Source organism: Bos mutus, chromosome 6, assembly GCF_027580195.1.
Source record: "Bos mutus isolate GX-2022 chromosome 6, NWIPB_WYAK_1.1, whole genome shotgun sequence".
Classification (NCBI taxonomy): domain Eukaryota; kingdom Metazoa; phylum Chordata; class Mammalia; order Artiodactyla; family Bovidae; genus Bos; species Bos mutus.
This window is the reverse complement of record NC_091622.1, coordinates 23,765,891-23,776,324: the sequence shown is the minus strand read 5'-3', so window position 1 is coordinate 23,776,324 and position 10,434 is coordinate 23,765,891. Positions and strand designations below refer to the sequence as shown.

The following is a 10,434-nucleotide window of genomic DNA, read 5'->3' as shown; positions in this document are numbered from 1 at the left end:
GGGAGGGTGAAGAGGGGCAGAAGACAGAAGGCTGTGTGTGTGTGTTTAGCCAGAGTCACTGGAATTAGCAACGTAAGAAACCAGCAGTTTCCCCAAAGGCGAAGGAGATAGAGCTAATACCTGATGATCAGGCATGCTACCTCTTTTAGAGAAATAACTTCAGCTCTACATTGATTTCTCTGATAGACTGAATTATTATGCAAAAATATACGCTATAACTTTCCTAACTACTGAGCAGAAAGACCAGGCAATACTCACATCAACCGCTTATTTTAATGTCAAATGTTTATTTCTATGCCATAGTTGCCTCAGCACAATTTGTGAAAGAAAGGAATCCAAAGAAAAGATTTTTTTTTGGTTGGGATATTTTCTCTGCAGTTATAAGAAAGAAAATAAACACCTTGGTATCAGAATTACCATTTTTTCATATCATTCTAATAAATATAGCATCTAAATATTTTCCTTGGGTGTCATCTTTTTAAAGGATGGAAAAATACCCACAGGGGGAAAAAGGCTTGAATTCATCAAAATAAATTTGGGATAGTCTTTGTCAGAGAATATATCTAGAACATCTTTGTTCTGGTACACTATATCACTAATTGCCATATTCTTATTATTTAATATAACAGGCATACTTTATTACATAAAACAAAGTGCAGTGAAAATGAACAATGTTAGAAACAAACTAATATTTGGTGTATCTTAAATCTTCAGGTGATTAGATATTAGCTGAAGCGCCGGGATACAAATGTCACTATTGATACAAATGCAATTCTCTTCTGCAGTGAAAATGCACTTAGTAGCTGAGTTCTTTTTGATTTAGCAGACAGGGCATCCAATACAACTGAAACAACCTGATAACAATTTTTTTTTTTTTTCAATAAAAAGGAATGCTCTGGTTCTTAACTGGCTCCCATCTTCAAGGGAGCCAGAAGACAGCATTTGCTCTTCCAAGATTTTTCTCTTGTCTGATTTGACACACAGAGCCACCAAGATTCTTAAAGTGGAAGCAGGCACCACACCTGAGAGCACGAGGCTCTAGACAAGCCAGTTAGGGTCAGTCTACGATGCCTGCAGTGGGCCCAGCACCTAGAGACAGCATGGTGGCTGTGCATGTAAATCCTTTCAGCAGACTCAGGGAAAGGAGGAGAGTTCTTTAAGTTCATGCACATTTTATTGAGTAGTAATATAAAATGCTTTTTTCTTTTTCATTGTTACAAGTGCATGCTTTGATTGCCAACATCTCAGAAGTCAAATTACAAAGGCAAGGCTTTAGGCTGTAGTGAATTACTTGGGCACTTATACAATTTTTAAAAAATATGAATGGACTTTTGTGGTGGTGGTTGTTTTCAGAATGAACCAGTTGTAACCCGTAACTGATATACAAAGGGAAAAAAGTGAAAAAAGTACAGATTTTGTGGCACATGACAGAACAGAACAAAATAACTAAACCGTTATGACGTTAACAGTTACCATGCATTTAGAGTTCCACATGTAACTACAAACTTATTTAAATTTCACAAGGTTTGCTAAACATGCTAACCATCTATATGTGCACTGACAAGCTTATGTTAAAAACTTTTAAGAATACTCTCCCCTTTAGATTTTTTCAAAGCTTTTTTTTGATTACAAAATTTCAAAGGCATGAAGCATTTTAGAGAATATAAAGTACGCCAGTATACATACATTTCCAGTATATGTCAGACCACTAAGCGCATTACAGTCTCATACAGGCCGATACAGCCATTTTGTTTCTTAAAAAACATGCATAGGCAGATTTTTTTTTTTTTTACAGAATATAGATGCTTTATCACTGTACTTAATATGGTGTCTTGTTTACTATACTTAAAAATGCACCACTCATAAATATTTAATTCAGCAAGCCACAACCAAGACTTGATTTATCAACAAAAACCCCTAAATATAAACAGCAAAAAAAAAAAAAGATAGAAGTAAGTATTCCAGTTTTTTAAAACTTAAAGAAAAGAAAAGGAAAGGTATTCATTGCTAAAGTAATGCGTGTTATATGGAAAGAAAGGCATTCAAAGCACACTAAAGAAACCTGAGGTAAGCATAATCTGTACAAAATTAAACTGTCCTTTTTGGCATTTTAACAAATTTGCAACATTCTTTTTTTTTTTTTTTCTTTTTTTTTTTTTTTTTTTTTTTAAGACTGCCTAATTCATTTTATAGCCATTGTCTGACAAGAGTAGCAAAACATTATCAATAAATAGTCCTTATTTAGTTTGTACATCATTTTGTTAAAAATGGTTGATGTCATCCATTTTTAGTGCTGCAACTGTAAACGTACAATAGAGTAAGAAATTAGACAAAGTTTTCGTGTCCAGTAACATAATAAAAGACCTCTCGTTAACCTAGCTAGAAGTCCCCCAATGCAGTAGGAAAACATGTACATTCCCCTAACATTGCAGTATATACTAGCATTAGCTTTCTTTTAAAATTTTTTTTTCCCTATAAGCATTTTTTAAAAGGCATACCCAAAAGAGGTGTTTAATCACCACCCCCACCAAAATATAGTTTATAATTCTCTCTCTCTCTTTTTTAATGATAGTGTAAACTGAATCCAACTCCTGGCCCCAGAGCAAATAAGCTACCATCAGAGGCAAGAATATCCAACTGCTGATACGCAGCCATCCCCATCAGGCCCTGCAGCTCAAAAAAAAAAAAAAAAAAAAAAGGTGAACAGGAAGTGGTCACTGGATATTGCTGCTATTACTGCCATTGCTGTCCGTGCCGTTAGTCTCTGAGGCGAGAGCCTTGTTGATGGAGTTAAGGTTGGCGTCAGAGGGCATGGCATCTCTGCGAGGTGGCATCCTCTCGTTAATTCGGTCTAAGCCCTTGGCCTCCTCGAAGCTAGTGATCTTATGTTGTGGTGAAAATCCTTTGATAGCTAAACGGAAAATCATTAAGAAAAGAAAAATCAGGGTTAGCCAGAGGAACACAAAGGGCACAGCTGTTGCATCAGGTGATGTTAGAAATTTCGCAGTGAGAGAGGGAATCCTTTAGTAGAGAACAACGTGACGGGACCTGAACACAACACAACAGACTCCTTACCATACCCGAAGATAACCGAGAGGTTTGGTAACAGCCAATGTCTCTTGCCAACCAAAATGTCCTCTTCAAGTTAGTAAGATGTAAAGTTTTTCTTGTCTTCATGAATGGTTAGATCCACGAAGTGGTATATAAAAAGGAAGCTTGCTACCAGTAAGAGGTCTCCAGGCCCAGCATCCACTGGCCACATCCTTGGCACAAGTACTGTATTAAATGCCCTAACCCAGAGGGGCAGGACATGGCCCTACTTTGACTATTCCATTGTGCTAGTAATGGCAAATTCAGTAGACTCACTGAAGCAGCTAGACCTAAAAATCTAGTAAAGAGCTTACAGCAGAAACTAAAAGGAGCTACAAAAGGAAAGAACTTGGGGCATTTCCATGCCATCTCAGCATCCCAGAGAGATTTTCTTGGCAAACAATTCAACGGTGGCATGAAAAAAAAAAAAAGAAATTATAAACACCTGCTTCTCCACTCAACTTAGGAAATATGTGGAGTGGATGACAAGGTAAAAGAAATTGAGAAAAATCAAGATCAGATCACTAAGCAGAAAAATTTGGTCTTTCCGTCAGCAGCAAACAGGCCAAACTGATGTTCATCTGGTCTACTGCATAAATTAAAGAAAAACTCTTTCTTAGTAGATCAATGTAGATATTAAGCGATGGTTCACAAATCACAAAGGGAAAACACTTTGCAAAAATGAATGGGAATGGTTTGGGCCTTATCCAATGAAAACATGGAATTTTCAAAAGGGGAGCACCGATATTTGATTTTTTTTTTTCCAGGTATCCTACTATGCTCCAGAGATAGATAAAGCATTTGCACGAGAGACTTAAGGTTTTCTTCAATGGGTGCACCAACCAGTGAGCTGAAAATAAAGTACATAAATGGGGAACCATACATAAATGGGGAACACCAGATTGCTTTACTCCCTGTGAAAACGCAAGCCAGACACTGAAGGGCCAATCACCAGTGTTGAATTGGGCTGCATCTCCATGGCTGATGAAGGACAATTTCATTGTACCTTTGTCCTTCCTACCCTATTTGAGAAAAAAAGGAAAGCAGTTTCAAGCCGAAACTTTGCTAGCCACTCCCACACAAATGTACAGTGCTTTTCATTAGTATGGATGAGATTCTTAAAAGATAGACACAGTTGCTTCCAAACTCGTTAAACGATGAGAAACAGTTCGTTCCCCCTCTGCATTTTAAAGGTTAGCATCATGGTGATTAGTCAACTATGAGAGGAAGAAGATAGGGGAATGGGGAAAGACCAAGGCCCAAAGCAAAGCTTTTTAATTCTTCTCTAATTCAGTCAGAAATCACAAAAATAACAGAGCTGTCTAATGAGCACCCACCCTGAAAATGAACTCAGTGATTTTCAGGGACAAAGCAGTATCTACTGTTTTGCTAAACTACTGTGAATATCATTTCATCATAATGAATAAATATAAAAAGTTAGTCATCATAATTGATGATGCGATTTTATGAATTGAAATGGTAAAAGTGCAATCTCTTTTTTAGGTTGTGTAAGGTCTGAAAAGCCAATAGAGTGGGAGCATAGAATTTCAAAATCTAGCAAGAACAAGGGCTATGTCTGGAATAGGGCTCCGTTTCTAATCATTCTGTCTACGCTGGTCTGGAAGAATGTGTGCTCTGCTGTAGTTGCTGGTCAGACAATGGGTATTAGCAATTTACATTGGTAGTATACTTAACACAACACAGAGTCACAGAAACCACAGAAAACAGCCAAACTATCAACGAGAATGCACACTGCAGATTAGAATTTGCCAAGAGGAATAGAGAATTCCCACATAAATAGCAGTTTATTCACTGCTATTTAGGAAACAGTTGTATTTTCTCTTACAGTGCTATCATTTCCCCTACTATATCCAAATCACGTACAAATGAGAGAGTCTAAAGTGGCACATTTTACATCATATCGAAGGAACATATCACACAATTTTGGGAACAATGAAACATTATCTTGCAAGAACAAAATACAACTGAAGAATTTTGTTTTAAAGGGGAACTTCAAATTATTCTTTTTAAAATTTTCAGGGGATATGGTATGTATCATATTCAAAACTATTTGGATAAGCAGTTCTCTCGTAACTTGACATTTAAAGAGCACGAAAGAAATTGCGAGAGGTCCACTCTGTTGTCACTGAGCAGGGCTGGGGCGCAGTCAGTGATGTGCGTATCTCGATTCTCCTGAGGCTCGCAGCACAGTGCATGGCGCAAAGCAGACACTCAGTGGACATTAACCAGCTGAGTGATGACAATATTCACTATGCTTGTTACCGGTCACTTCCACGGCCACTAGATATTTTTGAACTCTTTAAAATATCTTGGTGGTGCTAGCTGTCTTACAAATGCCAGTAGGTTAAAATTTCATAAGACTAGCAGAACTGTTTATCTTGAATACAGCTGTCTCTTGGGATATTTTTTTAGAGACAAAAATTAACGTTGAACTACAACAAAGCACTATTCAAGTGAACTTTTGTTTTTTGCTAGAAATTTCTGAAGACTAGATTTCATAAAGCTATTTTTATCCTCTCCTTTTCAGTACTGACTGAAAGTGATTTGAGGGAGGGACATGGTTCAGCTCAAAGAATATTGTTTTATCTATTGTTTGTCAAAACGGCTGCCATAACCCCCACCCCACATGTTCAAGATCTGTTATCCTTTTGTTTTCTGTGATTATACTAGGATCATTATATACAAAGTCAAACATAGCTTTAAGGGAAAAAAACAAACAAACAAACCAGAAAAGGACATTTTCCCCTTTAAAGCAAGAACATTTTGGTTAATACTGAGCCACAACTGTTAGCCCAACACCCACACACTCTTTACAAGCTACAGCAAAAAAAAAAAAAAAAGAAAAAAAAAAAAAAAGAAAGAAAGAAAGAAATGAATACACCCAGCAGAGCCCTTATCTGTTGCAGGTACAACAGAAAGGGGACTGGCCAATTTACCTTCATCAGCCTCAATAGCCTCAACAGTAGCTGAAGAGAAGAAAGGGGGTGCAAAATGAATGAGAAAAATGAGCAGAGGATTTTTAACTCTAAGAACAAATCAGTGACGATCAAGGGAGCTAAGATGATTAGTGTTCCTGTAAGTGCTGGATTCTGGCACAGACAACAAAACAGAAATGCTAAAAAGAAAGAAAAGAAAAAAACCCACGAAAATGATGTTTGTTTTTTTTTTTAATGAGCTGGATACACATATCTGAGTGAACCGCTTTGGATTTTGCTCACTAAATAAATGACCACAAGATTAACCCTTTAGGAAAACACTCAGGAAAGGTTTCTTTGACTTAGATTGAATCTACAAGGGACTAGGTCAATCGAAAATGTGCATCTGACTCACGTGAAGTATGAAAAAATCCACTGCTATGACTGGTGATTTACAGTTTTAAAATGTCCCCCCAAATGGCAAAACTTGAAGCACTGCCATATTGTCAGTGGAATAATTCACACTATTTAATATTAAATAGCACAATTTCCTAGTAGAATGGAAAAGCAGGGGGCATGAAAATTAAGAGCTGCCTCCGAGTTGATGACACATATGACTCTAAAGATAAACACTGAACATGTTTCAAGTGTGAGGGAAAAAGGAAAAAGGAAGAGGAAGGGGATGGGATAGTCTGGATGTCTTCTGCCAGGTAACCCAGTTTACAATCAGTTTTCCTCACCGGAATATTATTTTTAGAAACAAAACTCTTGAAATGTTACCATCAAGTGGTAGCATGCCAGTAGCAGCAATAATTCTATTAGCATTTTAAAGAAAAGTCAGTCTAAATACTGAAATCTCAGCATATTTCAGAGGCAAAACTTTAAAAGCCCATTGCTTTATCAGCAATTTTTATAATAAGCTTAGGGTCTATATTCTTGCTATACAGGTGCATGAGTTTTTCTATGTTATCAAGGTTAGGGGATATTTCCCTAATTGAGTGCTAAAATGCAAAACTCTGTAATTTCAAAATGTTTAATATTAAAATCCTACCCCTTGACTTTAATTTGCATGTTTCTTCTAATTTAAGGTTTTAAGACTAGAGCAACTGCCAAATGTGCACTATAATTTACTTACAGTGCATTCTAAATTCCTTATGATAAAAATGTATGATGGTTACCGCTATGGCGAAAAACCAAACAGTACAACTTTAAGTAGTTTCCCCCTTTTAGACAAATTTAAGCGAATCAGACAATGAATTCTGAAACTGTATTTGTGTACATCATTCAAAGTATACACTGACTTTTCAAATTCTCAGGACTAACAAGGTTGTAAAACCTTATGTCTGCTGTGGGTATGTGCTTGAGTGTGTGTAAGTTCAACACCAAATGGCAAACAAATGGATCTAAAATAAAACAACAGAACAACTAAAAATTCCAGGTTAAAATACAGGTGAAAATCTGAAAACAAAACAAAGAATTGTAAGAACTCAAGTCACTTAAATTTAAAAGTAAAGCAAAAGAATCTGGAGTTGCACCAGCACCAACACATATTAGACATGTGTACTGTCCATTATTAAGTGTATTCTTCTAAAGCAACTGTGATCCATAGTTTCTGATAATACACTCGCTGTACTGTAAAACTGTGCTTCTCAGAAACTATGCAGGTTTTAGTTAATTAGGTAGCTGTGCATTTCGTGCATATAAATTATGATGCATATGATAAAGAAATATGCCAGTGTTCTTAGAGCATGTTTACTTTGGTGGGAAAATTTTTGATTTTTTTCCTTCAAAGTTACTAAAATAATTTTTTTAGCTATACATTAAATAGGGGATTTATTTATTTATTTACTGTGATATTTTCCTACTCTCATTTAGAAATTTTTTTTCTTTTGGTGGAAACTCAAATACATTGATGTTGGAATAAATTCACATGAAAATAAAATTTTAGTGATGCTGCTAGGAGGTGACCGTTTAGCAGTACCGCATCCATGAACTGGGGCATCACTCTGTAGAAGAGCTGTACCTAAATAACATAACCATAGGAATACCAGGATCTTCCAGACTGAGGGACAGGAATAGAAAAGAAAACACACACACACAAAAAAAAGATTCAGGGAAAGATACAGGAAAATAAGCAAGAGGCTGAGACTGTTTTAAAACCTTAGAGCATATTTTTGTTTTCATTTTTTTTCTGTTAGGGTCTAATCTAAAAGCAAAATTTCCATAAAGTATGCTGAAATGGTACTTTAATTAATGAAAATATTGGTAAAAATAGATAACAAAAGTAACAAAAGTAAAAGAGCACATTGACTGGGCTGTCTAATACAGTAGCCACTAACCACATATGGTTATTTAAATCAAAGTAACGAAAGCTAGGTAAAATACAGTTTCTCAGTTGTATAAGTTATATTTCAAATATATTTCAAGTTGTACAAAATATTTCCAGTTGTACAGTTATATTTCAAACACTCAATAGCCATATGTTGTCAGTGGCTCCTGTACAGATAGAGATATTTCCACCATCACAAAAAGTTCTATTGGATAGCACTTACTTATTCAAAAAACTATAGATTTTAATACAAGAGCTATCTTCAAGGAAATGTTTTCATCCTTTTTAAAAAATGAAATATGATTCTAATCACTCTCAAGTTTTGATGAGTAAGTCAGAGGAAAGACACCTTTGACTTCAACTTCTATTCAAAACAAGATCATCCTTGTATACTCTTCTTCCATTCTCCACTGAATCCTATACTTACATATGTATTTTTACGTGTGCATGTGTTTATTTCCTCACTCCAGTAGATAACCAGCACATTTAATAAACATGTAATTAACAAGTTGTTTTTAGCAACTGCTTGGTTCCAAGTGGTCAAACCTATAGGGCATGTAGGTGAGCTAAATGAGCTGTCTTACAGTGAGGCCTGAAAGCCTGATTAGTGTGCAAATGAGGACATGGGGGTGGGGTAAGGACCACATTCTAGCGAATGAAGGAGCTACCACTTGGGGCATGACTGGTCAAACTGATGGGGGGCGGTTTCAGCCCTTTCAGCTGAGAAGAACTGAAGACCAAGACTTAAATGGATGAGTAAGTCAGGGCTCTAATGACACAGCGATTGAGGTGCCAGCGCAGGGTGCACCAATGGGCCTGCTTACCGCTTTGCAGGGTTTGTTTCCCTCCAGAAAGCACGCCGCTGGGGAGCATGCCTGTGGGCGTCAGGCCTTTCAGCGTCAGCACACTCTCACTCTCTTCTCTGCAAAGGCACAATGGGGGCGGAGGGGACATTACTTTTTATTTTCTTTCAAGAAAAAGATCAGACTTACAGGGAAAAAATGTATATAAGAACGCACATTGAAAAAAAAAAAGAACTCACATGGAACTCTTCCTTGGCTCCCTTGTTGTTGTTGTTTTCCCCTTTTTTACTTAGAACACACTGTATTTTCACACATTCATATAGAAGTCATGTTACGCAAATGACATGACTGCTAAGATAAAGCTGGGAATTATAAAACTGTCAGGGGTTCACATGCTTCTGAATCCTGAAGATATGGAAAACAATTCAGATTTTGTAACCAGGTGTCACAAAACGAAGTGTTGCTGGGTATCTTCCATGACACCATAAATATGTTAAAAAAAAAAAAAATGAGCCAGGGAAAGAGCTGTTATAAGTTTTACTGCTAAGGCTCAACAAAATAAGTAGGGCTGATTTGACTTGGGAGAGAAAACCAGACAGAAAAAGGGAGATTTAAAAAAATCTGACCTATGGATTATCCTCTTAGTTACTATACTTGAATTTTTTTTCATGATATATAATTGCTGCTTCAAGTTTTATTACATTGTTATATTTAATTTTTTTCTTCATGATACATAATTGCTGCTTTAAGTTTTATTACATTTGTTTAGAAGGAATGAATGAGTCCTGCAAGTTCAGTGAGGAATGTAAAGCATTAGAGCAAAGGTGGCCTCATTCATCAGGCCGCAGGGAGCAACTATGCTCTATTTTCAGCTTTAACATGACTTTTCAAGATTTGGCTGCTCCTGCACAGTTATTACTGACTTTGATCTGGTGTCTCTGGGAAAGGATGATGGTGCTTTTCATCCTGCTCACGGCTCCCTGCTTTAGGTATCAAATCACTAAATTACTCTTTAGTGACTCTACCAGGAGTGAGATAGAAATAGCAAGAAGCGGAAATCAAAAGAGCCACTGTAGCTACTCCATGAAAAAGAGTTGGAAAAAATCTGGCAAAAATTAGAATATGATATTATACAATGTGGAGATGGACTTTTCCCCAAGACAGTCCTATTTACCCTTGTTAATACTGTAATTGTGAATTGTTTTTATACTCCTCACATATAATCATACTGTAGATTAAAGTAATCATTTGAGGAGAAATATACTTTGCGTTATCT

At 36.5% G+C, this 10,434-nt stretch overlaps 1 protein-coding gene across 2 annotated transcripts in view; it reads right to left on the bottom strand.

The window, feature by feature from the left end:
• Positions 1 to 265: 265 nt before the first annotated feature.
• Positions 266 to 10,434, bottom strand: part of PPP3CA (protein phosphatase 3 catalytic subunit alpha) — a 330,698-nt gene continuing 320,529 nt past the window's right edge. The window contains exons 12-14 of one of the 2 annotated variants that reach the window (XM_005897690.3): positions 9,180 to 9,277; positions 6,048 to 6,077; positions 266 to 2,911 (exon numbers count right to left, since the gene is read on the bottom strand). In XM_005897690.3, coding sequence (XP_005897752.1) covers positions 2,715 to 2,911; positions 6,048 to 6,077; positions 9,180 to 9,277 — 325 coding nt within the window. In that variant the 3' untranslated portion in view covers positions 266 to 2,714. The remainder of the gene's footprint in view (positions 2,912 to 6,047; positions 6,078 to 9,179; positions 9,278 to 10,434) is intronic. The other variant, XM_005897691.3, reaches the window with a different exon arrangement.